Raw genomic sequence first — 27,852 nt, 5'->3', positions numbered from 1 at the left:
GTAAACGAAAACAGGAACTTGGAAGGCGGCGGCACGTGCGTACAGTGTTCTGTAGTGTACAGTGCGCACTTTTCTTCGTTTGTTTTGTATCCTCAGGTTAAAAAAAATAAATTGTGTAAGAACAATGCTTGGCTTGTGATGTGTAGTGAATCATCACCACAGAGTTTGTACGGACGTAATGTTACTGTTAGACGGACGTAATGTTAGACGGACGTAATGTTAGACAGATGTAATGTTAGAACATTGTCAAGCGAGAATTTATGAATTATATTTGGTAATAAGAATCTAATCTAAGATATTAGAATCTATATTTTGATACAGGTAAAAAAAACGTAACATTTTATTCCCTTTTAAATGCCACATATTCGAATTTTATGCTATAAAGACATTAATACCACAAGAAGCAGGATATTGTATGGGATACCATGCCACCTGTGATCTGGTGTATCATGACGCTCACTCAGATGTTTTACGTGTGTAGCTCATGGTGATGGAGCAGGATTGGACCTCCTCACACCTGCGATCCCAGCCTGGCGTTGCACACATAAAGGCACAGTGAGTATGCACATGAAAGGTGTTCATTGCAATCAGGATGTCTCCATATTGACCACAAGTCTCTTTTGGGCACCTTGCCGTCATTTCATTTTGAGTGTAACGGTTGTGGCCGTGCTGTTTGTTTTATGCTAACTCTTGCTGTGGTTTGATCAGATATCTCACAACCAAGGAGCATTTTCACCAGGAGTTGCACACCTATAAGGAAAGCCTTCAGAACAGTTCCGGCAAAGCCAGTTGCAAGTCCAAAGAGGACGATGATACACCTGCAAAGAAGATATGCCCTGAGGCGGTAGCAAATGCGGCGGAGGAATGGCCCCCAGGTACAGGTACAAGTACATCACAGCAAGAGACCCAGGTGGTTGGGCAACTCTCATCCGGTGAACCTGGAGAGGTATTTGGAAGACCCATGGGAAAAGTTAGACCAGAGGTGCCTGTAGATGTGATGGAAGAAAGTGCTGAAGCACAAGATGGTGTTCATGAGCCCATCAAAACGATCAAGTTGCTGGAGATAGCCGAGACAAAAGGAGATAAAAGTGACATCAAGCAAAAGAGGGCACGAGGCCAGAATAAGCATCGTCCGCACATGAAACCGTCACACTATGATGACATCTCGCTTTGCTCTGCGTTCTGGCAGGTCAGTTTAGAAACGAAGTGGGTGTGTGTTACATATTTATGTGAATGTATGTGAATTACCATTCAGGTCCTTGCTTATCCGTGTGTAGTATATTAAGTTGTGGTGTAGTTGTTGTGGTTGGAGGGTCAGGAGCCCTTCGGAACCAGTGGCCGGAAACGGAAGTGGCCGGAAACGGAAGAAGAAAAGACACGAGGAGAAAAGGACGGGGATTCTTCTTCCTCGCCCCGCTCCGACAAAAGGTGGAAGCGACCTTGCGCTGCGTGGAAAACGCGCCGTTTCGAAACGTCTGGCGAGAGGAGTTACCTGGGCGGTAAATACCTTTTGACACGTCCAGTCACCGTGAGTTCGTGCACGAAACCAAGCGTCCGGGACAGTTTGCCCCGTCTACAAAGACGCGTACGGGTCCGCACGTTGGGCCTCACTAGCGTCGGAAGCCGCGCTGGGTTTTTGCCCGTCTACAAGGACGCGTAAGGGTCGCACTTGGGGCCTCGCGCACGTTGGACGCCGCGCTGGGTTTGCCCCGGGGCTTGGCAAGGAGGTGCGCTGCAGCCGCGGCCCCAGTACGAGACTGCACGTTGGGAGCACGTCCGCCCGGGGTTCGTCCAACCGCCCGTGTGCGGAGAGGAGAGACATTGACCACGGAGGGAGTCAGGAGTGGGGCTCACGTGAGGAATGTATAAGATTAAGATGGCCATCTTAGAGTTTGTGTAGATGAGTTCACATGGTTGTAATATTGATTGTGCCTGGTTGTGTATTGTTGATTGCTCGGGGAAAATCTCCGTGGTTGTGTCTTTGAAAGTGTTTGGTATCATTACCATTGGAAATATATACTTGCACATCAGTTGTCTCCTGGGTGAAATTCCTATGGATTGCGTGGCGAATGCGCCTATATAATACTATTTGCTGGCGAAGGTCCTCTCACGGTCCGGGGGTCACCGAGACCTGGTATGCACTGAGGGGACCACGTAACAGAATTGGGGGCTCGTCCAAATTACGATTTGCGGTTTCGCAATTGGGTCTACGTCCGGGATCTAAAAGTGTATAAAATAATAAAATAATAATATTTTTGGTAATTAAAATTTATTAATTAATTATTAATTGGTAATATTTTTTTTTGAGAAATTGGGGAAAGTCTTGGGGTGAAGGTTAACAGGTGTTAACGATAGGCACCATGGCGTTTGTGGCACAGAACTTTGGGGTAACCCCGAGTGAGGCACAGTTCCGAGCGTTGCTAAAGTCGGATCTCTTGAAATTGGCCAAACATTTTAACTTGGAGGTCCGAACTAATTTGAGGAAGGCAGAGTTGCAGGCCACGGTGATACAATCTATGGTGGGATTAGGAACATGGGACGAGTTAGCCTGGGAGTGGCTACCCGAAGAACCAGAAGACGTGGAGCTCCGGAAACTGGAGTTGCAATTACGGAGCCAGGAACGGATCAAAGAAGAAGAAAGGAAAGCAGAAGCGAGGAGAGAAGAGAAGCAAGCAGAGGAAAGGAGAGTGGAACGAGAACTCCAGGAAAGGTTAAAAGAAGAAGAAAGGAAAGCAGAAGAGAGGAGAGAAGAGAAACAAGCAGAGGAAAGGAGAGTGGAACGAGAACTCCAGGAAAGGTTAGCAGAAGAAGAAAGGAAAGCAGAAAAGGAAAGAGCAGAAGAAGAAAGGAAAGCAGAAAAGGAAAGAGCAGAAGAAGAAAGGAAAGCAGAAAAGGAAAGAGCAGAAGAAGAAAGGAAAGCAGAAAAGGAAAGAGCAGAAGAAGAAAGGAAAGCAGAGGAGAGGAGAGAAGAGAAACAAGCAGAAGAAAGGATGAAAACAAGGGAACTCGAAGCAGAGGAGAGAAAAGCGGAAAGGGAATTAAAGGAACGTGACATGGAGCTTCAGCAAGAAATCAAATGCAAGGAGCTGGAGTTAATGAGAGAACGGGGAGAGGCACCACCCTTGCTGACGGGGTCGACACCTAACCAGAAAACCTGGGATGTGGGCAGACATGTGAGGCTGGTTCCACCGTTCAGTGAAAAGGAAGTCGCGAAATTCTTCCCACACTTTGAGAAAGTGGCTCGACAATTAAACTGGCCGGAGGAGGCCTGGACCATACTCGTACAAAGTGTGCTGGTGGGGAAAGCTCAGGAAATTTATTCGGCGCTACCAATGGACCAATGTGCAGATTATGAGGTACTGAAGAAGCACATCCTCAAGGCCTATGAGTTGGTTCCGGAAGCTTACAGGCAAAAATTCAGGAATGCCAGGAAGAGGGAGAGTGAGACCCATGTGGAGTTTGCCAGAGTGAAAGAAAACATGTTTGATCGGTGGTGTGAGTCAAAAGGAGTCGGGAAAGACTTCGAGAAATTGCGGGACTTGATCCTGGTGGAGGAATTCCAGCAGTGTGTCCACGAGGACATCAAAGTGTACCTGCAGGAAAAGAAGGTACCAAAGTTGTGGGACGCAGCCACCATGGCAGATGATTATGCCTTAACCCACCGAATAGGGGTCCACGAACCTAACTCCTCGCCTAGATCTCCGCAGGGGAGGTGGGGAACAGCAGGTGCGGAGAACGACCATACATGGCGGCGGCCTCGAGAGGATTATGGGGACAACTATGATACCCCACCGGTTCGAAATCGGAGGGATGAGGGCCCAAGACAAACTTATAGTTCGGGGGGCCCGAGGCAGACCACGAGTTTTTCCTCCGGGCCTACTTGCGCTTTTTGCAAGAAACCTGGACACTTGATGTCCAGTTGTTACCGCATGAAAAGCGAAGACCCAGAGCGGAGTCCGACGACTACGACTCCAAACGCAATGGCCATTGTGAGAAATCGCCATCAAAAGGGTTACCAACCCTTTATTTCAGAGGGGTTTGTGTCACGGGATGGAGCCTCGACTAACCGGAAACCGGTTAGGATATTGAGGGACACAGGGGCACATCAATCTTTAATGCTTGAAGGCATTTTGCCATGGTCCGAGGAGACGGCAACGGGGGATAGTGTTCGTTTACAGGGGATCGGGGGCGGTGTTAGTGCTCCCCTTCATGTCATCCATTTGGAGTCCGATTTGGTGTCAGGACCGGTCACCGTCGGTTTACAAGCCACGCTTCCTGTAGAGGGTGTATCTGTGGTTATTGGGAATGATTTGGCCGGGGGTCAAGTTTATGGTAACCTGAGGGTTGGTAAAGAGCCCAGCAGGGAAAATAACGCCACACCAGCTCGGGATGGCGACAAAAGTGCCAAGTTATTTGTAGGGGGACTGAACTTCAACACAGAGGAAGAAGTTCTGACCTCTGTCTTCAACAGATATGGGCCGCTGGTGGAAGTGCGGTTGGTAAGAGACTGGGCAACGCAACAGTCAAGAGGGTTCGGCTTTGTCACGTTTGCCAGCACAAAAGACGCCAGAGAGGCAGAGAAGAATTGGAATGGCAAGGATTTGGAGGGTCGGACCATAACAGTAGGGAAGGCATTTCGTAGGCGTCGAGAGGTCTACAGGAGAGGACAACTGGGCGGTAGTTTTGGTGGTGGCCGAGAAGGAGACCGCTATTCATGGGACTACAGGGACCAGTGGTCCCACCCTAATTATTAGGGAAGTTCTGAGAAGTTGAAGCACTGAAGGCGGCGGAGCCGCCGAGCCAAGATTCCTACACGAATTAACCGTGAACGCCGTTCCTAAAGGCGTCCAGGTAGTGAACTTTCATGCACGGGCTAACCGTGAACTCCACGTTCCTCAAGGCGCCCATGTAGAGAACTTTCCTGCACGGACTAACCGTGAACTCCGCGTTCCTAAAGGCATCCATGTAGTGAATACTCGGCTTGGCCTCCCGGAAAAGGTGCTATCGAGTTGCTTAACTTTGGATCTTTGATCAACCCTTAACCTTCATTCCCAAGATACGGACGGGCCAAGTCAGAGGGTCCTGAGATGGAGTTTGATTTGGCAGGGACAAGGTCGTTGTTGGTACTTAGTCCAGAGGGAGTAATCTGGAGGGGTTGGGGTGAAATTTTGGTTGCTTTATTTTTAAGTGATAACTGTGCCCGGGGGGAACGGATAATGTGGGGGGGGTTGAGTTATCTGGTTTGTTTCTCCAAATTGGCCGGCAAAGAAAGTTTTCGCTGGGTTCAAACTTTCTTTCTTGAAGGGGGGGAGTGTTACATATTTATGTGAATGTATGTGAATTACCATTCAGGTCCTTGCTTATCCGTGTGTAGTATATTAAGTTGTGGTGTAGTTGTTGTGGTTGGAGGGTCAGGAGCCCTTCGGAACCAGTGGCCGGAAACGGAAGTGGCCGGAAACGGAAGAAGAAAAGACACGAGGAGAAAAGGACGGGGATTCTTCTTCCTCGCCCCGCTCCGACAAAAGGTGGAAGCGACCTTGCGCTGCGTGGAAAACGCGCCGTTTCGAAACGTCTGGCGAGAGGAGTTACCTGGGCGGTAAATACCTTTTGACACGTCCAGTCACCGTGAGTTCGTGCACGAAACCAAGCGTCCGGGACAGTTTGCCCCGTCTACAAAGACGCGTACGGGTCCGCACGTTGGGCCTCACTAGCGTCGGAAGCCGCGCTGGGTTTTTGCCCGTCTACAAGGACGCGTAAGGGTCGCACTTGGGGCCTCGCGCACGTTGGACGCCGCGCTGGGTTTGCCCCGGGGCTTGGCAAGGAGGTGCGCTGCAGCCGCGGCCCCAGTACGAGACTGCACGTTGGGAGCACGTCCGCCCGGGGTTCGTCCAACCGCCCGTGTGCGGAGAGGAGAGACATTGACCACGGAGGGAGTCAGGAGTGGGGCTCACGTGAGGAATGTATAAGATTAAGATGGCCATCTTAGAGTTTGTGTAGATGAGTTCACATGGTTGTAATATTGATTGTGCCTGGTTGTGTATTGTTGATTGCTCGGGGAAAATCTCCGTGGTTGTGTCTTTGAAAGTGTTTGGTATCATTACCATTGGAAATATATACTTGCACATCAGTTGTCTCCTGGGTGAAATTCCTATGGATTGCGTGGCGAATGCGCCTATATAATACTATTTGCTGGCGAAGGTCCTCTCACGGTCCGGGGGTCACCGAGACCTGGTATGCACTGAGGGGACCACGTAACAGTGTGTGATGATGGAATAAAGTTTAGACATATCCTTGGCTTTATTAGGAGGTTTACGATGATAAATTTTGGATTGACTTCCATTCCGTTGTGCAGATTAGAACATTTATATTTGTGGGTCTGTCTCAAACAATTCCTGTGTCATTAATTGTGGGAAATGGTGCTTATTATGGTTCCTCTTTCATGGGAGGCATTAAGTGGTTAGTCTTGGTGTCCTTTTGAAGATTTTTTTCCTCCATTTAATTTTTTAAATTCAATTTCCATTTTTTTTCTTCCAATTTTGAAATATTTACGGGTAATTTTCAAATTTATTTTTGTACACCGCACCTTTCCTATGCCATTTCCAGGTGCTGCATAACGTCATTGCCGGGCACCGAAGCGGGCTTGGCAGTGACGCACGCTGAAAGGGAGTACTCAGTTTTCACTCTGGTTGTTTTCTTGCTTTCTTGCAAAATCGAAGATTTTTCAAGTACAGTATATTGGTCGGTTCCGTTTGTGGTTCTGTCTGTTTGTTTGTCTGTCTGTCTGTTTGTCTTTGTCACCGGCCTACAGGTCACAATTCTAAACCGATCGTCACGAAACTTCACCCAGTTGTACAAGTCGTCCAAATTGAGAAGCCTATTGATTTTGAGGTCAAAGGTCATCTGGAGGTCAAATTTCTAAAATCGCCATTTTAAATCCGATTGACTTGAAAATTGAATAGCATTTGTATATCAAGTCACTAAATTGGGAAATGAACTTTTTTAAGGTTAAAAGGTCAAAGGTAAACTCGAGGTCAAATTAAATCATCACTTTTCTTCCTGTTGACCCGAGCTTTGATCAAGATTGTCAATTTTAATCTTGACGAAATGGACAATTAGCTGTATCAATGGAATTTTTTTTCTTGGGGGTGGGGGGGTGTATTTTGCAAGTATCGTGCTCCGTATGACGTCTTCTTGTGCACCGCACCTTTCCTATGCCATCTCCAGGCATTGCAAATCGTCATTGCCGGGCACCGAAGGGGGCTCGGCAGTGACGCACGCTGAAAGGGAGTACTCAGTTTTCACTCTGGTTGTTTGTTTGTTTGTTTTCTTTCTTGTTTTCTTGTTTTCTTGTTTTCTTGTTTTCTTGTTTGTCCGGGCGATATCTCAGCCATCCTTTGAGCTAGGAAGCTGAAATTTCGGCACAGTAGTGAGCAAGTGCTTTGTCAAAAACTTTATTTTTTGTTTTTTGATTAATCAATTAATTGAGAAGTTAATAATAATAAAAATAATAATAATAATAATAATAATACATTAATTTTATATAGCGCTTTTCAAGAAGCCCAAAGACGCTTTGACAGAGTACAAAAAACAAGTGCAAAAAAAGAAAAATCAATAGGTAAATAATCAAAGGAAGGAGAAGGAGAAGAGATAGTCAGGGGTTAAATGCTGTGGGTTAAATGTTGAATGCAGTGTTGAACAGGTGGGTCTTGAGTGATGTTTTTAATGTGGTGAGTGAGGAGGAGTCTCTGATGGTGTGAGGTAGTGAGTTCCAGAGGGTGGGAGCAGTGATGGATAAGGCCCTGTCCCCCCAGGATCTGAATTTGGTCCGGATGGGGGGGGGGGGGGGGTCAGGAGGTTGGTACCAGCAGAGCGGAAGTTGCGGGTGGGAGTCTGTCGCGAGAGGAGGTCAGTCAGGTAGGATGGGGCCAGGTTATGGAGGGCTTTGTAGGTCAAGAGGAGGATTTTGTACTGGATTCTCTGGGGGATGGGGAGCCAGTGAAGCTTGTAAAGGACGGGGGTGATGTGGTCACGGGTCCGGGAATGGGTGAGTAGACGGGCAGCGGAATTCTGAATGTATTGGAGTTTATTGGTGATTATTGAGGGTGAACCATAGAGGAGGCTGTTGCAGTAGTCCAGACGGTAGGTGATGAAGGCGTGGATGATATTTCATTATTAGTGATTAATTAAGTACTTATTTAATTAATCAAATTTCCTTTCTCTTCTGACCATTAACTGAGGCACCTTTTGAGTTAGGAAGCTGATATTTGGACATGCCAATGACCAGGTGATTTGGCTGCAAAGGCTATTTTTGATTTATTAATTAAACAATTAATCGATTAATTATTTAATTATTCGATTAATGACAAAAAAAATTTTTTTTTTTTAAGCTACAGATTCTGATGAAATGGTGGTGGTTTGTGTTCTCTGACCGAATTGATTAATAATTAAATTTTTTCATGATTATTATTTATTTATTTTCATTATTAATCATTTATTTATTTTCTTTCTCATTTGGCCAATATCTCAGGCACCTTTTGAGCTCGGAAGCTAATATTTGGACATGGGTGACCAAGTGATGTGACTATCAAGGATATTTTTGATTTATTGATTAATCATTTAATTGATTAATTATTTATTGATTAATCGATTAATTATTTATTGATTAATCAATTAGTTGTTTAATTTTTTATTAATGACTTATTTAATTAAATTTCTAAAAGATACATCTTCGGATGAAGCACTAGTGGTTTAGTTATGCTATTAGCCAATTGATTAAGAAAATATTTTGTGATAATCTTTTATTGATTTTAATTATACAATTAATCAATCAATTAGCGTACACCTCTCCCTTCCAATGCAGCCTCTATGAGCTGCACTGCGGTATTGCCGGGCGCCAAAGACGCCCCGGCAATGCCGCGCTGTGGGATATTTAATTATTTGGCATGGGGGCGGTGTACTTTGAATGTATCTGTACTTGTTATTTGCAAAATCGAAGATTTTTCAAGTATATTGGTCGGTTGTGTTTGTGGTTCTGTCTGTCTGTCTGTCTGTCTGTCTGTCTGTCTGTCTGTCTGTCTGTCTGGCTGTCTGTTTGTCTGTTTGTTTGTCTGTTTGTCACCAGCCTACACGTCACAATTTTCAACCGATCTTCACGAAACTTCACCAAATGCTAGAGTTGGTCAAAAGCAAGAAGCCTGTTGTTTTGGGGGTCAATAGGTCAAAAGGTCAACATAGGCCAAAGGTCACCAACTTTGCAAAATTTCTAAAATCCTCAATTTTCATCCGATTGACTTGAAATCTGAAGAGGACTTGCATATCTGGTCAATAAATTCAACCACCAAGTATTTTTTAGGTCAACATAGGCCAAAAGGTCAACATAGGCCAAATTTCTAAAATCCTCAATTTTCATCTGATTGACTTGAAAATTGAACAGCATTTGCATATCTGTTCACTGAATTCACCCACCAAGTATTTTTGAGGTCAACATCGGCCAAAAGGTCAACATAGGCCACATTTCTAAAATCCTCAATTTTCATCAGATTGACTTGAAATTTGAAGAGGACTTGCATATCTGGTCACTGAATTCAACCACCAAGTATACTTGAGGTCAACATAGGCCAAAAGGTCAACATAGGCCAAATTTCTAAAATCCTCAATTTAATTGACTTGAAATTTGAAGAGGACTTGCATATATGTTCACTGAATTCAACCATGTATTATATTTTAGGTAAACACAGGCCAAAAGGTCAACATAGGCCAAATTTCTAAAATCACCAATTTTCATTTGATTGACTTGATCTTCTCAGAGGATTTATATATATGGTCACTGAATTCAACCACCATCTATTTTTGAGGTCAACATAGGCCAAAAGGTCAACATAGGCCAAATTTCTAATATCCTCAATTTTCATCCGATTGACTTGAAAATTGAACAGCATTTGCACATCGAGTCACTAAATAGGGAAACTAACTATTTTTGATGTCAAAAGGTCAAAGGTCAACTCAAGGTGAACCTTCCAAAATCATCACTTTTCATCCTGTTGACCTGAGCTTTGATCAAGATTGTAAATTTTAATCTTCATGAAATGGACAATTTGCTGTATCAATGGAAAACTTTGGGGGGGGGGGGGGGGAGATTTTGCAAGCATCGTGCTCCGCATGACGTCTTCTTGTTGTACACCGCACCTTTCCTATGCCATCTCCAGGCATTGCAAATCGTCATTGCTGGGCACCGAAGGGGGCTCGGCAGTGACGCACGCTGAAAGGGAGTACTCAGTTTTCACTCTGGTTGTTTGTTTGTTGTACACCGCTCCTTTCCTATGCCATCTCCAGGCATTGCAAATCGTCATTGCCGGGCACCGAAGGGGGCTCGGCAGTGACGCACGCTGAAAGAGAGTACTCAGTTTTCACTCTGGTTTCTTTCTTGTTTTCTTTCTTGCTTTCTTGCTTTCTTGTTTGTTTGTCCGGACGATATCTCAGACCATCCTTTAAGCTAGGAAGCTGAAATTTCGGCACAATAGTGAGCAAGTCCTTTGTCAAAAACGGTATTTTTTTTTTTTTGATTAATCAATAAATTGAGGAGTTATTTAATTATTAGCGATTAATTAAGTACTTATTTAATTAATCAAATTTCCTTTCTCTTCTGACCATTAACTCAGGCACCTTTTGAGTTAGGAAGCTGATATTTGGACATGCCAATGACCAGGTGATTTGGTTGCAAAGGATATTTTTGATTTATTAATTAATCAATTAATCGATTAATTATTTAATTATTCGATTAATGACAAAAAAAAATTTTTTTTTTAAAGTTACAGATTCTGATGAAATGGTGGTAGTTTATGTGTTCTCTGACCAAATTGATTAATAATTTAATTTTTTTATGATTATTATTTATTTATTTTCATTATTAATCATTTATTTATTTTCTTTCTCATTTGGCCAATATCTCAGGCACCTTTTGAGCTCAGAAGCTAATATTTGGACATGAGTGACCAAGTGATGTGGCTATCAAGGATATTTTTGATTTATTGATGAATCAATTAATCGATTAATTATTTAATTATTCGATTAATTACTAAAAAAACAAGTACACATACATTCAAAGTACACCGCCCCCATGCCAAATAATGAAATATCCTACAGCGCGGCATTGCCGGGGCGCCCGGCAATACCGCAGTGCACCTCATAGAGGCTGCATTGGGAGGAAGAGGTGTTCGCTAATTGATTGATTAATTGTATAATTAAAATCGATAAAAGATTATCACAAAATATTTTCTTAATCAATTGGCTAATAGCATAACTAAACCAGTAGTGCTTCATCCGAAGACCTATCTTTTAGAAATTTTATTAAATGTCATTAATAAAAAATTAAATAATTAATTGATTAATCAATAAATAATTAATCAATTAATCAATAAATAATTAAGCAATTAAATGATTAATCAATAAATCAAAAATATCCTTGATAGCCACATCACTTGGTCACTCATGTCCAAATATTAGCTTCCCAGCTCAAAAGGTGCCTGAGATATTGGCCAAATGAGAAAGAAAATAAATAAATGATTAATAATGAAAATAAATAAATAATAATCATAAAAAAATTAAATTATTAATCAATTTGGTCAGAGAACACATAAACTACCACTATTTCATCAGAATCTGTAACTTAAAAAAAAAAAAATTCTTGTCATTAATCGAATAATTAAATAATTAATCGATTAATTGATTAATTAATAAATCAAAAATAGCATTTGCAGCCAAATCACCTGGTCATTGGCATGTCCAAATATCAGCTTCCTAACTCAAAAGGTGCCTGAGTTAATGGTACGAAGAGAAAGGAAATTTAATTAATTAAATAAGTACTTCATTAAACGCTAATAATTAAATAACTCCTCAATTAATTGATTAATCAAAAAACAAAAAATACCGTTTTTGACAAAGGACTTGCTCACTATTGTGCCGAAATTTCAGCTTCTTAGCTTGAAGGATGGCTGAGATATCGCCCGGACAACCAAGAAAACAAACAAACAAACAAACAAACAAGAAACCAGAGTGAAAACTGAGTACTCTCTTTCAGCATGCGTCACTGCCGAGCCCCCTTTGGTGCCCGGCAATGACGATTTGCAATGCCTGGAGATGGCATAGGAAAGGAGCGGTGTACAAAAAATTCAGTTACAGATTCTGATGAAATGGTGTTGGTTTATGTGTTCTGTGACCGAATTGATTAATAATTTGATTTTTTAATGATTGTTATTTATTTATTTTCATTATTAATCATTTATTTATTTTCTTTCTCATTTGGCCAATATCTCAGGCACCTTTTGAGCTGGGAAGTTAATATTTGGACATGACAGTGACCAAGTGATGTGGCTATCAAGGATATTTTTGATTTATTGATTAATCATTTAATCGATTCATTATTTATTGATTAATCAATTTTTTATTATTTTTTATTAATTACTTATTTAATTACATTTCTAAAAGATACATCTTCGGATCAAGCACTTGTGGTTTAGTTATGCTTTTAGCCAATTATTGATTAAGAAAATATTTTGTGATAATCATTGATTGATTTTAATTATGCAATTAATCGATCAATTATTGTCCACCTCTCCCTCCCAATGCAGTCTCTATGACTCTATGAGCTGCACTGTGGTATTGCCGGGCGCCGGAGGCGCCCCGGCAATGCTGCGTTGTTGGATATTTAATTATTTGGCATGGGGGCGGTGTACTTTGAATGTATCTGTACTTGTTTTCTTGTTTGTTTATTTGTTTGCTTGTTTGTTTGTTTGTTTGCTTGTTTGTCCGGGCGATATCTCAGCCATCCTTGGAGCAAGGAAGCTGAAATTTTGGCACAATAGTGAGCAAGTCCTTTGTCAAAAACGGTATTTTTTGTTTTTTGATTAATCAATTAATTGAGTTATTTAATTATTAGCGATTAATTAAGTACTTATTTAATTAATCAAATTTCCTTTCTCTTCTGACCATTAACTCAGGCACCTTTTGAGTTAGGAAGCTGATATTTGGACATGCCAATGACCAGGTGATTTGGCTGCAAACGCTATTTTTGATTTATTAATTAATCAATTAATCGATTAATTATTTAATTATTCGATTAATTACAAAAAAAAAAAAATTCAGTTACAGATTCTGATGAAATGGTGGTGGTTTATGTGTTCTATGACCGAATTGATTAATAATTTAATTTTTTAATGATCATTATTCATTTATTTTCATTATTAATCATTTATTTATTTTCTTTCTCATTTGGCCAATATCTCAGGCACCTTTTGAGCTGGGAAGCTAATATTTGGACATGACAGTGACCAAGTGATGCGGCTATCGAGGATATTTTTGATTTATTGATTAATCATTTAATCGATTAATTATTTATTGATTAATTGATTAATTATTTATTGATTAATCAATTAATTATTTAATTTTTTATTAGTGGCTTATTTAATTAAATTTCTAAAAGATACATCTTCGGATGAAGCACTAGTGGTTTAGTTATGATATTAGCCAATTGATTAAGTCAATATTTTATGATTATCTTTAATTGATGTTAATTATGCAATTAATCAATCAATTATCGTACACCTCTCCCTCCCAATGCAGCCTCTATGAGCTGCACTGCGGTATTGCCGGGCGCCGGAGGCACCCCGGCAATGCCGCGCTGTAGGATATTTAATTATTTGGCATGGGGGCGGTGTACTGTACTTTGAATGTATCTGTACTTGTTTCAATTTTCATTAAAAATTTCAATTGTTTATTTTTTCCCCAATTTTTATTTAATTTTTCCAATATTAGTCCAGGTGTCCGTGGTGTCCCACTTTTTCGAAAATAAAATGCATTTGTTTTTATTATGAGGCAGAATTTCAAGTGCTACTAATTGGTTAATATTACGAGTTGGCTATAAGGGAACCATCAGCGATCTCTGAGCGTAGCCTTATTTTAAATAAAATGCTGAGCTGAAAAAGACAATATGCTTTTATTGATTAAATTGGCCTCTTTTTCATGGGTCAAATTTCTGACACGGTTTCTTTGATACCCTATGCAGGGCTCAGAAGGAGAGTGTCGCTTCGGCAGTGGATGTCGCTTTGAGCATGACATCGAGACATACTTAAAGAGAAAACTTCCTGACCTGGGCTCCCAATGCCCAAACATCATGGCCTATGGTTGTTGTTCATTTGGGTTGACCTGCCGATTCTTTGGTGGGCACAAGGAGTGTATAACGCCGATAAGCCAAAATGCTCCACTGCATAAAGGTATCGCAGTGCGCAACTTACTCAATCGTGAGCTACAGCAGCGGTTACGTAAGCACTCTGAGCTCTTCACCAGGGCCGATGCCTACCTTGCTGCCATGGGAAAGACTCGCAGAGGTTTATCTAAATCCTCAGTCATTTCAAGCTCAGTGCCCAATTGTGGAGATAGTTTCGTGCACAATGAACCACTTTCCTTCTCATTTGAAACGACGGCGAACAATGTCGGAAGTGCAAACTTTCAGCCTAATGGTGATGTGCACACAATGGGAGCCCTGACGGATGAAGATGTGATACGGCTCCGACAACCCGAGAAGAAGTCTGTAAGAACAGATGTGCTCTAATGATTGATGACTTGTGGATCTAAAAAAATGAGTTAATCCCACTGCTCTGCAGGAATAGCGTTGATAAGTTTGTCTTCAGCTTCTCTTTCATTCCTGTGCTGGATTTTGGTGATGTAGTGCATGTGGTGATTACAGCTTGATGTGCATTGTTAATCTAAAAAATGATGAACGATAATTTTCACAACATATTTAGATGGTGAGATTAACATGGCTCAGCTATTTTGGGTAACTTGCTTTTTCCATGTTTACATCTCCAGGTTGACTTCCGTAACAAGCTATATCTTGCACCTCTCACAACGGTCAGTGATATCCATATATATGGTCCTTAACTTGTTCTTCAATACGATTTATGATCAACCCTGCATTCTCACACCATCCATATTTCTGAATGATGGGCTGGTGACTTTCACGGGTCAGCTCGCAATTTTCTATTCCTAAGCAACACGTACAAATTGCTGCTCCCTTTGTAAAATTGACATTATTTTGCATTGATGTATTAATACTGTACATATATATTTATAATCTTTGGTGCCTAACGTTGGGGACGAGAGAGATTCCTCGATAGACAAAACAGGCGGACTTATTTATTTATTTAAATATTTGAAGGTATGGAGTCTCAGACAAAGGGGAAACAATGGGACAACTACAATTGGGTGAACCACAGGCACAAGGAGAGGAATTGCAGGAAAAGGGTGAGAAAAGGGTTCAGCCCAATGGAGGAAAGTTCAGTCGTATAAATGGGAAGAACTACGAGATGGTGGTGGGCTGCTAATTGAATCCGGTGGGGAAGAGCTTGAGACAGCGGACTTGAGAAGACAGTTCCATAGGTGTGACTAGGGGTATCAAAAATAGAGGTGAGTGTTGAATTTGGACAAGGGTAGGGGAAAAGGAAGGTGTTTCTGGCAGAACTTGTGTAACCTGAAGGGGCAAAGTGGAGAGGTGAGAGGACCAAGAGTGGAGAAGAGAGCCAGTAAAAAAAAAAAAGGAAGACGAGAAGAGGCACAAGCCATCACATCTAAGAGAGCGTGGAAGAGGAGAAAATGAAGATGAAAGCAAAATAAGTGATTTATTTTGTGAACAGAAAAAGAGGGGAAAGATAAGGAAGCTGCTGGGGAGTTGAGGAAGAAAGGCAAAGACAGTGAGGGGAGAGAGGAACGTTTTCAGGGTTGTTTTTTTTGTTTGTGGTTTTTAATTTTTTTATTTCATTTTTTCATACTTTTTAATACATTTTTGTCCTCATATATTTTGTACCCATATATACTTTTGTACAAAATCGAAAATCCAATTTTTTTTTTTTTTTTCTTTTTCAGAAATGCTATATGGTGAGTGTAATGGCTAGATCAATGAGAATATTTGCAAAAATGGGGTGTTTGATGCACCCTAGACTGGACAAGATGCATACAGAATGAAACTCTCAGGAGGAAAAACTGGAAATTTGGGAGTAGGAGGGATTGGGGTGGTGGGGATGTGGATAATGAGGGTAGAAAAGGCCATGGTTTTGGATTTGGGACAGAGTACAAAATAGAATGGCACTCAGTAGAGAGCATACCTCCGCCTGATGAACAGTTTATGTTTTGTATCTCAGAGTAGACCAGAAAATCACAATACAGAATTTATATAATGCAGAAACATTCTTCACCAAAATTGAATCAATTCTTCTTTGTCAGACACCCAACCGGTCCACCAAGTTTCGTCCAAATCCATCCATAACTTTTTGAGATATCCTGCTATGTATAGTTTTTGGCCCGATCTCCCAATGGTGAAGAATCACTTTAAAAATTCTAGTAGCCGGATCCGAATCCGCATCTTCACCAAAATCTAATCATTTCGTCCTTGTGACATACGCTACATCTCTGCCAAATTTCGTCCGAATCCGTCCACAACTTTTTGAGATATTTTGTTCACAAACGGACAGACAGGGGTGAAAACATAACCTCCATCCACCTTCGGTGGCGTTGGTAAAAAGTACATTATTGAAAGTCATGAGCTTACCTTTTTGCTCCGGTGCAGGACAAACGCTCAATGTCAGCATCTTCTCTTTTCGTAGAAAGTAAACATACCCCTATGAACTTTTCGTTCATGAAATAGATTATCAATCTTATTTGCCGAAACAAATATTAACAAGCCTTCGCAGAGACATGCTAATAGTAAGGGAAACATATGAAAATCTGTTAACTAAATTGTTACCAAAAAATTTCTTCACCAATATGTTTGTAAAGGTGTGCAATAACATGTGTTAAAATGTTGAAGGTCAACTCCCGTGGGAAACCCAGAAAAAAAGCTGTTGAATTCGGGTACCGAAAAATTATTTTCGAGAATTTTAATTTTTTTTAATCGGCCCTTAAGTAAGTTATGAGGGGTCAAATAAGGGTTTTTCATGATTCTGAGTTGATTGTTAACATTTATATTTCACCACAGACACTCCTTTGTGGAAAAATAATTTCTAAATATATCTCATTTTCTACTTTGCAGGACATGGAGTCTAGCAATATGGATGAAGACGTTACTCCACCTGTGCTCAATTGCTTCATCTGTGCACGCTCGGATACACCAGCTGAAAGGCTCATACAGGCAACTCCAAAGGGATACTCAACTTTATTGAAACAAGCAGAAACTGTCGAAAATGTTACTGTTGTGGAACGTATGAAGGAGGCTCAAAAGGAAGGAAAACTGAGGTACCACCAGAAGTGTAAAAATGATCTGTACAACAACTTTGTTGCAACCACCAAGAAGTCAGCTCAAGCATCAAAGGCAGAGAAAGAGTCATCAAAGTTGAAGAGAAGACGCACTACTTGTGAGTTCAGTTCATCAACTGGCTGCAGTTCTAGAAGATCACAGTCAGTTGACCTCCTGTATAAGGATGTATGCATTCTTTGCAACCAACCAGCCCAGCTCTACAAAAATAATCCAGCACAAGCGAGAAAGAAATACAGAGTGCCAGATAATTTGACTGCAGATACACTGAAGGCAAGCTTGCTGAAGACAGCACGGAGTCGCGGGGATGACTGGGGCACTGAAGTCACTGGACGCCTGGAAGGGATCAACGACTTGGTAGCAGAAGAAACACTGTACCATTTGCGATGCAAACTTATGTTTGCGAGAGGTGACAGTTTGTCCAAGACTGATGAGGAAGGAAAAAGGAAGAGAGGACAGAGGAGTATTGATGAGGAGCGAGAGGCAGTTTTTATTGAATTCTGCGAATGGTTAGACTCAGAATTAGAGCATGGGGTAATGAACATGGACCAAGTCCATGAAAAGCTGCAGGAGTTTGATCAGTCACCAGAGAAGAGCCTTTCTTATTCAAAGCATTGGCTAAAGATAAAACTTCTAGAGAAATACGAAGACACCTTGTATTTCACAACACAGGAAAGAAGGGCAGATGTACTCTGTCTCAAAGATGGCACCGACAATATTCTGCGAGAGCATCATGCTAATCTTGACCATGGAGATGAGAAGACTCAGATCATAAAGACGGCACTCAAGTTCATATCCAATGATATTGCCTTGATTGATTTAGGTCCAAAGTCATACCCCACCACACACAGTATGACTGACATCGATAGTCAGCTGACACTTGTTCCTGCAAGCCTTCAGATGTTCTTGAGACCGATTGTCAAGACAGACGAAAGAGTTGCCGTTTGGGGGCAGAATTTTATTAAGGCCTGTCGACCGCGGTCTGGAGTATTGCCACACCAAATGGGGCTTGCCATACAACTTGATCATAGATTTGGGTCAAAATGGATGCTCGACAAGTTCCACCGGCTGGGATACACTGAGTCTTACACGGAGACACAAAACTACAAATACTGCTTCCTTAATAGTAGGAGTGGAGATGATGTTCCAGATACTTCTGGCACTCTTGACACCATTGTGGAGGAAACCGATGAACAGATCAATGATGAGGTTGCGGTTGATGCTGCGCTTGAGGATCAATCAGTGATGACAGCCAAAGTGCCAGCCAGTGAAAGTGAATTGTCAAGTAATGATCAGGTGGTCTTTATGGAGGTTGGGGAAACAAACAATGCAGTCACTCAGTTTGTTGGAGACAATATAGATTTAAACATTGTCTCTATTCACGGAAACACTCCCTTTCACTCAATGGGTTGGATCGAAGTCACCTCTCCGGCACCACCTTTGCCAGATCCACAGATAACAGCAGCTTTCCCCCGGGTGAAGTTGAAGGCACTCGACAAAGCTAAGATCCTGAGAGGAACTGAAGTAAAGATTATTCCATTTACGAACAGGAAACAGATAGGAACGAACGCGATCATGTTTCTCCCCCTCGCTGAGCTTTCCTCCTCCCTGGCTCATGATCAGCCAATCCTCACTCCAGGTGACACACTCTGGGCAGCGGGGTGGGTGATCAAAGCCAACACTGGATGAGCCAGTTCCAACACTGGACCCCACGGCTCCTGAGGAGCTATTGCAGTTCACGAGCTGTAATTGTCATGGAGATTGCAGCAACCGGCGATGCAGCTGCAAGAAGAATGGGGTCACGTGCATCTCGGCCTGTGGAGTCTGTAATGGCATTACATGCAGAAACTGCAGTCATGATGTTGTTGAGTCTGAAGAAGACATAGACAATGACTGTTGAAACTTCTGACATTGTGAATGAGAAATAACTCTTGAGTATTATATATGTATGTGAAATAAAAGCTACTTTGTGTGTAAATGTAAAAGTGAAAATATAAATGTTAACAATCAACTCAGAATCATGAAAAACCCTTATTTGACCCCTCATAAGTTACTTAAGGGCCGATTAAAAAAAATAAAAATTCTCGAAAATAATTTTGCGGTACCCGAATTCAACAGCTTTTTTTCTGGGTTTCCCACGGGAGTTGAACTTCAACATTTTAACACATTGTTGCGGATATGGGACTTGGCCTCCATATCCGCTTGTAAATATTCCCCTATTTCCCCAATACTCCCCAACTATCCCCAATCCCCCATTCCCTAGTCCCATTGTCTGTAAACAACACTCTGTAGAACCGACCTTCCCCTTCTTCCCCCATTAAATGTCGTGCCCAGGTCCACCGCATCTCACGTAGACAACTTTAGGACCTCTTGCTAGTTATTCTTAGTCTATGTCAGTTAAGGACTCGTTTCCATTAATTCTGACTCTTCGTTGCACCAGAATGTGATTGTATGGCACCAGTAGTGAGTTTAGGACCTCCCCATACCTCCTCCCATCTTCCTCATGAAACAATAACAACAACAACAACTACAACCACAGCGGGGGCGGCGTGGCCGCGGTGCGGGGAGTGGGCGTCCTCACTCCGGCTCGGTTAGCCGCCATGGCCCATGTGCTCCAGGTTACGGGGTTACCACGAAGGGGCTGGCTGTCAGCTCCTCGTCAGGGGCGGAGCCCGGTAACCCCCCGCAGCCAGTGAGAAGCGGCGGGCCGATTCCATCTGGGGCGGAGCTAACGAGCCGAGGGCGTGTCACTCCCCGCCGGATATGCGCAGCCACTTACCGGACGTGAGGTGAGATGCGCCCCCAGCTTGGAAAGACAAGTCGCGACCTCCGAGCGCTGAGCGACCTCCCCGCATCTTTGGACCGGACCGGGTCGATTTTGCCCCTGAGCCAAGGTGCACCTTGAGCCATCGAATACCTGCCCCTCCTTGCCATCAATCCCCGTGTGAGTCAGTTTTGTCCTGTTTATCTGTGGTCTGTCGGGAATAAGATAAGTGTGTCTAAGTGCCTATCTTCCTATGCTGTCTCTCTCATCCCTGTAATCTAAACGTTCCGAACTAATATAACCTCCTCCGGAGGCCTTGAGAACTGTACCCCTGGTGTCGTGTCATTTAACCTAGCCGTTGTGTCCTTTCCGTAATTGATTTAGCATAGCGCGACTCGGCCAACGTTCGAGTATAATCGGGTAACTTGTGCGAACACGGCGGCCATTCCGCTCGGCCCATCATAACATCTAAGTCGTGTCCGTAACAACATGTTATTACACACCTTTACAAACATAATGGTAAAGAAATTTTTTGGTAACAATTTAGTTAACAGATTTGTGAAATATCTCATAAAATGCCCTTACTATAAGATATTCCATTGTACTTTCTGAGTTGTGGTTGCATGATGCTTCCCTCAGTGCGGTAACCTGCCTTTCCGGAGAGTGTGTAAAAGGCTTGGTGCTGACATTACCTGTGGAGAGATGGCCATGTGCACAAACCTGCTGCAGGGCCAGACATCTGAATGGGCTCTGCTCAAGCGTCACCACTCGGAGGATGTGTTTGGAGTGCAGGTGAGTTGCTTTGAGAATCGTCCTCGATGCTTGATCCTGTTCGAGAAATTTCATTTTTTATGGAAATGAAGTCCAGGAAGATTTTGTGGTAGGTCTCCGCTAATAAGGCCATATGTGTAACATTTAGGTGAACATTTTTTTCTTCTGATTTTTTTTTCAACATGTATAATCTGAGATACAAGCATTCCTACAGGACACATTTGTTGACCTGTTGGACCAGAGTTACAGGATGGTGTCCTTTTGATAAATATCAAGAAGCTTGTACTGTAGTTGACCTTGAAGGAATTATCAATTTGGAGTATAGGCCTACTCTTTTGTCATGTAATAAGGAAGCTGCACTGTCCACTCAGCAAACAGCCTTTCAAGTGAATAATTTGAATTTGTGCTTAAAATTCCTTGTTTTGACCTCTGGTACACCATCTGCAGCTTGAAGGTGGTTTTCCCGACACGATGACCAAGTGTGCAGACCTGCTCAACCGTTCTATCGATATTGATTTTGTAGACATCAATATGGGATGCCCACTGGACCTGGTTTGCCACAAGGTAGGGCAGTTGGGTGACGTGTCTTATGAAAATATGTTGACCTAAGCTGAGGTTAATCAGAGGTTTTGTGTCCAGGGAGGCGGCTGTGCACTTCTGACGAAGTCATTGAAACTGCAGCAAATTGTGCAAGGAGTGGTATCGGTAAGCATGTGCCATGTGCGAATTCACCCCTGTTGCACCTTGTGCTGTTTGTTATGCAGACTTTGCTTTTTCCTTCGGCCGATCTCATTGTTTTTCTTTCTGTTCATGAACCCATCCGTCACGCATTGGGAGGTTGTGTGTGTGTATGTGTGTGTGTGTACGTATGCGTGTGTGTGTATGTGTACGTGTAAGTACGTGCGTACATGCACTCGCACAATCAAATTGGCAACAAACCTTTATTATAACACTAATTAATAATTGGTTGCAAGGGCAAAGTCACAGTAAGTGTATATACACTATGCAGTGCTTAGAGAAAGTCTACACCCCCTTTCAAAATTTTCCCGTGTTTTTCAAAAGTTAATTGGCCTCCACCTGTGTTTAATTGCAGTGATTCTGATTATTTCAGAATAAAATAAACTGTTCCTGTAGGTTTCCTCTGCTGGGTAGTGCATTTCACAGCAAAACCTCAACCATGAGCACCGAGGAGCTTTCAAAAGACCTCCGGGACAGGTTGTGGAAAGACACAGATCAGGGAATGGGTATAAAAATATTTCAAAGGCCTTGGATATCCCTTGGAGCATGGTCAAGCCAATCAATAAGAAGTGGAAGGTGTATGGTACCACCAAGCCCCTGCCTAGATCAGGCCTTCCCCCTCCAAATTGGATGACCAATCAAGGAGGAGACTGATCAGAGAGGCCCCCAAGAGGCCAATGGCAACTTTGATAGAACTACAGGCCTTTATGGCAAAGACTGGTCACTGTGCATGTGACCACAATACCCCAAGCACTCCACAAGTTTGGCCTGTACGGTAGGGTGGCAAGAAGGAAGCCATTACTCAAAAAAGCCCACCTTGAGTTCCGTTTGAGGTATGCAAAAACCACTCTGGAGATTCTGAAGCCATGTGGCAAAAAGTGTTGTGGTTTGAAGAAACCAAGATGGAACTTTATGGCCTAAGTGATAATGTTTCGTTTGGCACAAACCCAACACAGCACATCACCAAAAGAACATCATCCCGACTGTGAAGCATGGTGGTGGCAGCATCATGTTATGGTGATGTTTCTTATCAGCAGGGACTGGGGCACTTGTCAGGATAGAAGGGAAAATGGATGGAGCAAAATACAGAAAAATCCAAGAGGAAAACCGGCTGCCCTCTGCAAGAAAGCTGAAATTGGGACGGAAGTTCACCTTTCAGCATGACAACGACTCGAAGTACACAGCCAAAGCTGCACTGGAGTGGCTAAGGAACAAAAAAAAAAAAATGTCACTGAGTGGTCCAGTCAGATCCTCAATGTTCATCTAATCGAAAATCTGTGGCATGACTTAAAGATTGCTGTCCATCAACGTTCCCCATGCAACTTGACTGAGCTTGAAGTTTTGTGCAGAAGAATGTGCAAATATTGCCCAGTCAAGGTGTGCGAAGTTGGTAGAGACATATACCAACAGACTCACAGCTGTAAATACTGTCAAAGGTGCTTCCAGCAAGTATTGACTCAGGGGGGTGGACACTTATCCAACCAAGATGTTCTACTTTTGTATTTTAAATTAATTTTCTGAAATTTGTAGAATTTGTTTTTCATTTGGAAGTTGTGGGTTACGATGTGTAAATAAAGGTGGAAAAAGTCTGATTTAATGGCATTTAATTCCAGGCTATGAGTAGTCAGGTTCACTATGTTAACAAATATAATTTCGTTCAAAATTTTGTGAGATTAGCAAACCTGTACATTTTTGGAATCAGAGCATGGAGAATCCGAAAATCAAAGTTGGCAGTTGCACAGACACCTGCATGGCTGCCATTTTGGATTTTCAAAATGGCCGCCATAAATACATATTTTGCGCTATCTCGGCTTCTAGTCAACCTAGAAACTTAATTAAATATGCTAATCCTATGTTTTATGGGTCAAGGAATCCAATAAAGGCCTCAAAATAGTGCTCAGGATTATAGAAAAGCAACAAACAAAGGTAATTGAAAACCATTGTTTTTATATTTGTGATATAACTGTATTACATAATACATGATATTGCAAGTCCTTTGAAGTTATAGGTATGGGTTTATAAAGAAAGAAAGCAGCCTTGTTAGTTTCAGATTGAACTATAAGTCCTATACACAGGATCTACTAGGTCTATACCGTTCAGGAATATGCTTTTACAGATCTTCATCACTGTCCTGAGTGTCATTTTCGCAAAGGCGTCTATGCAAATGCCAACATTAATTTTTGGATTCCTCATGCTCTGAATATTCCAAAAATGTGTAGTTTTGATCATCTCCAAAAATTTTGAACGAAAAAACATAGTGAACCTGACTAAAGGCAACAAAAGGTGAAATTTTTGAAAGGTGTAGAGTGTAGACTTTCCATAGGCACTGTTGGCCTTATTAGCCCTTCCGCCACACACTGCGAGCTGGCCGGGTTTTGTAATCTCTTCCGTGGTTCTGTGTTTGCTATTTGAGCTTTTGTAATCATATTTTCAACAATCCTTTGGTTTATTATGAAAACATGGAGAGCACTAATTAATAAATAATTTTAATAAATTAGCTGTTGTTTTTGTCAAGCTTAGTTTGTGTACAAAGTGTACACGGACGGGCTATGCATTTTGGGATGCTCTCTAGTTAAACCTTGTAGTTACAGTTAGGGATGTTTGTTATTCTTGGCCCTTTTGGTTTACAAACTGTTCACTCATTTTACAAATAGGGATAATTTTGCCACTTAATTTTCTTTGATGTCTTATTTATTTTGAAGTGGTTAAATCAGAGTGTGAGCGGTTACCTACCAACGATGGTTTTTGTGGGGAGAATGCAAACATTAAAGTCCTCAGGGCAACTTGAAGTGAGAAATGAAAGATACGTGCTGTATCGGCTGTGAGCAGGTTTTGGATGTACCGTTGACCGTGAAGATGCGAGCAGCTGTGATGGACAAAAGCAATTTGGCGCACAAACTCATACCTCACCTCCGTGAATGGGGAACCTCCATGATTACGGTACAATGAGGTGGAGGGACGCTGAAAAGCATCATGGTTTGTCACCATTAAAGGACATGAAGGGGAGTTGATTGTGTGCAGGCAACCTTTCCAAAATGGACTTTTCATGATCCCCACTTTATATATATACGGAGACAAACGTCACATCCGTTACATTCGAACATTGTCAAAAAAATATGCAGCCCTGTTCAACCTGATGTACTTTCTTTTATGCAGCTTCATGGAAGATCAAAAGAGCAGCGTTTCACCAAACTCGCCGACTGGGATTACATCAAGCAATGCGTGCAGGTGGCAAGTCCGGTTCCACTCTTTGGTGAGTCAAATCGGGTTCGGAGCATCTGCTTTGAAAGCAAGAAAACTTTTGCCCCTTTTTCCTCTAATTCACATACTGCCGGTGTGCTTCTGCAGGAAACGGAGACATCTTTTCATTTGAAGATGCAAATAACGCTCGTGAGACTGATGTCGCTGGCCTCATGCTGGGCAGGTAACAGCCACGGGATGCCGAAAGTTGTATGGACAAAGGTAGAATACTACTCGGAATGAGTAGTGCAAAAAGGGTATGAATAGCAAAACCAAGCGGGTGACTAATGTTTCCGCCTATGGATCCAACGTGGAAGTAACTATCTCAATACCGGGTATGCCCACCTCCGGCAGCAATCATTGCATCGGGATCGAGGGAGTGTTTGCAGTACTCTGGGAAGTTAGAAACCGATTGTGTAGATGGGTCGTGTGAATGTATTGGTCCTGCGTGGGAGTCGTTATCGTGGGATGTCCACTTCTTGGCATGTCTCTTGTAGATCCAGTGGCTTGATAACGTATTCTGAGGTCATAAGCAGTTCCTTTTCTCACGTTGGGAAAGGAACTGTTTGAGCTCAAAAAGGCAGCCTTGCAATTTGACTGATGTAAAATTACAATTTGCCGTTATGGGACTCGACCTGTGCAATGCTGCCTCAAATCTGGATCGGCGGCCACGCTTGCCTTTATTTGTGACCGTAAATCTCTGTCTTCAAAGACCTGAGTGCCACCTCGTTTGGAGGTGACGTGTTGATATAACGTATGTGCATGCCATCAGCATCATGTCTCATTTAGGGTGGCGTCTGTTTGTCTGTTGTTCTGTTAGCAGGATAGCTCAAAGTTGTAGACGGATACGGACGAAATCTGGTTGAAATTTGGGTGTGCGACAAGGACGAATTGATTAGATTTGGTGAAGATCCTGATCCTGATCCATATACTGGAGTTTTTTTTGTGATCCTTCACCATTGAGTGATAAGGCCAAAAACAATGTACAGCATGATATTTGAAAAGGTTGTGGACAAGTTAAAACAAAACTAGCTGGACGAGTTGGTTAGCAGACAAGAACACGCCGATTAGATTTTGGTTCACGTCCGGATCCAGATGCGGCCTATCAGTCGGATACAAAATTCAAACTGTTCAGCCTGGCGGAGGGAGGCATGCGCTCTACCAAAATTGTGTTGCAGTTTGGATTTTGTTGATTTATTTGTTTAATTATCCGTATGTTTATTTATTACGTGGCATTTTTGCCATTTACTTGTAGCTCCGTTCTTTTATAACCTTTGCAGTACATTCATTCCGAAAACTCTCTTGTATCCCCCAGATGACTTTACATTGGATTTGCTTATCCCAATAACCGTGGGCCTTGGAAGTTTTTATTTTACCTCATGCCGAAAGTTTATTGAAAAGCTTCAAGTACATTTGTTACATTCATGACATTGACCGTCAACACCAGTGCAGTTTTACGTTAATTGCAAGTACATTAGTGGGTAACGAATGGATGACTCGCCAGTAGAGGTGATTCGATTTGAGGAATCCTGCACCATGAGCTATGTGCTCAGGTGCAAATGCAAAACAATTATAGGCACGCGTTACAAGCATTTACAGCGTTGGTAAAGACACCTGCTGATGTTTACACGTTCAACGTGACGCTGTACACTGCCACGCAAGAGGAAATTTAAGGAATTGAATTGTCAACGGAATATGTAAAAATGCTCCGACGACGACGTCACAATTCTGATCTGTAAAGCATCTGTGTTTTTCCATTTGCTCAGCATTTAGTTTGGTGCATTTTTATAGCCAAGTCCTGGGTTGCATCGTGTAGGGGCGCCCTCATCAAACCTTGGATCTTCACCGAGATAAAAGAGCATCGGCACTGGGACATCTCGTCAGGCGAGCGCTTCGCCCTGCTGAAAGACTTTACATGCTTTGGCCTCGAACACTGGGGCTCCGACACGCAGGGTGTCGAGAAGACTCGTCGTTTCCTACTCGAGTGGCTTTCGTTCCTATGCAGGTGTGAGACTTGAAAGCTTTTTCTTTTTTTATTCCTCCTCTAACATGCTGAACCAATCACTATGTGGTCTGGTGATTCATCCATCTGGTCGACCCGGTAACCCCTTCTCCTCTCTGCTTAGATACATCCCAGTGGGCCTCCTTGAGAGGGTTCCACAGCGCATCAATGAGAGACCTCCTTATTTCCTAGCACGAGACTCGCTGGAGAATCTCATGGCCAGCCAGAACGTGGCTGATTGGATAACCCTTAGGTATGAATCCCTTGGGAAAAGGGTCTCTCTCATCAGGGTTGAATGCGCGTCTCCAGCAATCCTATCCTCCTCCATCTCTCGACAACTTTGTCGGTAAAAGGGTGATGGTGTATTCATTCAGTACTTTCTCTCTCTCTCGCCCCACAGTGAGATGCTGCTCGGTCCAGTTCCTCCTCACTTCAGCTTCCTCCCGAAGCACAAAGCAAACTCTTTCAAATAAATCCTGCCGAAAGTTAACCTCGTCACTTGTTATCATAATGATATGCAGGTAATGGCAGCATGAGGGAATGTACGCCTTCATATCCAACACTGGTGTGGTGTTTACATGAGCCAATCGCCTTGCCTTCTGATATATTTAGACATCATATTGATGAAATGTTTTTGGAAGGAGCTAAAAAATAATAATAATAAAGTTAAATGTTTTATACTAATTTAAAATGCAAACCCTTCAATCGCACTCCACGAAGTTTCTAGAACACCTGCCACACATGCCTTTGGCACAAAATCAGATGTGCGTGAACACCATTAAAATCAGTTTTGTTTGCTTGCGTCTGGTGCCACGCGTCATCAACGTTGTTCAATCAGATTTCAGCTCCACCTTTTTGAGATCCATTTTAAATGATGGAAGTAAATATTTACTACAGCAACGTTTGTATTTCATTAATTATTTACTACAGCAAGGTTTTGATGCCGTCGCATATAGTTTTAGGCATACAAACTATCATTGAACTGCTTGCCTTTTATGTATTGTAACTTTATAAAATAAATCTTATTTGGGAATGAGA

The 27,852-nt window shown here is 42.3% G+C and overlaps 1 protein-coding gene across 1 annotated transcript; it reads left to right on the top strand.

Annotated features, from left to right (window-relative positions):
- The first annotated feature begins 1 nt into the window (after window position 1).
- DUS3L (dihydrouridine synthase 3 like) lies at window positions 2–27,852 on the top strand. Its single transcript, XM_078785837.1, has 14 exons — window positions 2–35; window positions 482–555; window positions 709–1,189; window positions 14,060–14,584; window positions 14,863–14,904; window positions 20,703–20,855; window positions 21,282–21,398; window positions 21,474–21,539; window positions 24,402–24,512; window positions 24,729–24,825; window positions 24,921–24,996; window positions 26,629–26,817; window positions 26,939–27,067; window positions 27,215–27,852. Exons 2-14 carry the CDS (start codon window positions 485–487, stop codon window positions 27,285–27,287), a joined length of 2,130 nt encoding a protein of 709 aa, XP_078641963.1. The 5' UTR covers window positions 2–35; window positions 482–484; the 3' UTR covers window positions 27,288–27,852.

This window comes from Myxine glutinosa, chromosome 10, assembly GCF_964187855.1.
Source record: "Myxine glutinosa chromosome 10, kmMyxGlut1.1, whole genome shotgun sequence".
In the NCBI taxonomy this organism is placed as follows: Eukaryota; Metazoa; Chordata; class Myxini; order Myxiniformes; family Myxinidae; genus Myxine; species Myxine glutinosa.
The sequence above is the reverse complement of the archived record's forward strand: the minus strand, read 5'-3'. Positions and strand labels throughout refer to the sequence as shown.

Bases quoted from the DNA above. Each gene is read 5' to 3' on its own strand.
- DUS3L (XM_078785837.1), top strand. From the start codon at position 485: ATGGTGATGGAGCAGGATTGGACCTCCTCACACCTGCGATCCCAGCCT. The intron at 21,399-21,473 runs GTAGGGCAGTTG...TTTTGTGTCCAG, and splicing joins TGGACCTGGTTTGCCACAAG to GGAGGCGGCTGTGCACTTCT. The intron at 21,540-24,401 runs GTAAGCATGTGC...GGCTGTGAGCAG, and splicing joins TTGTGCAAGGAGTGGTATCG to GTTTTGGATGTACCGTTGAC.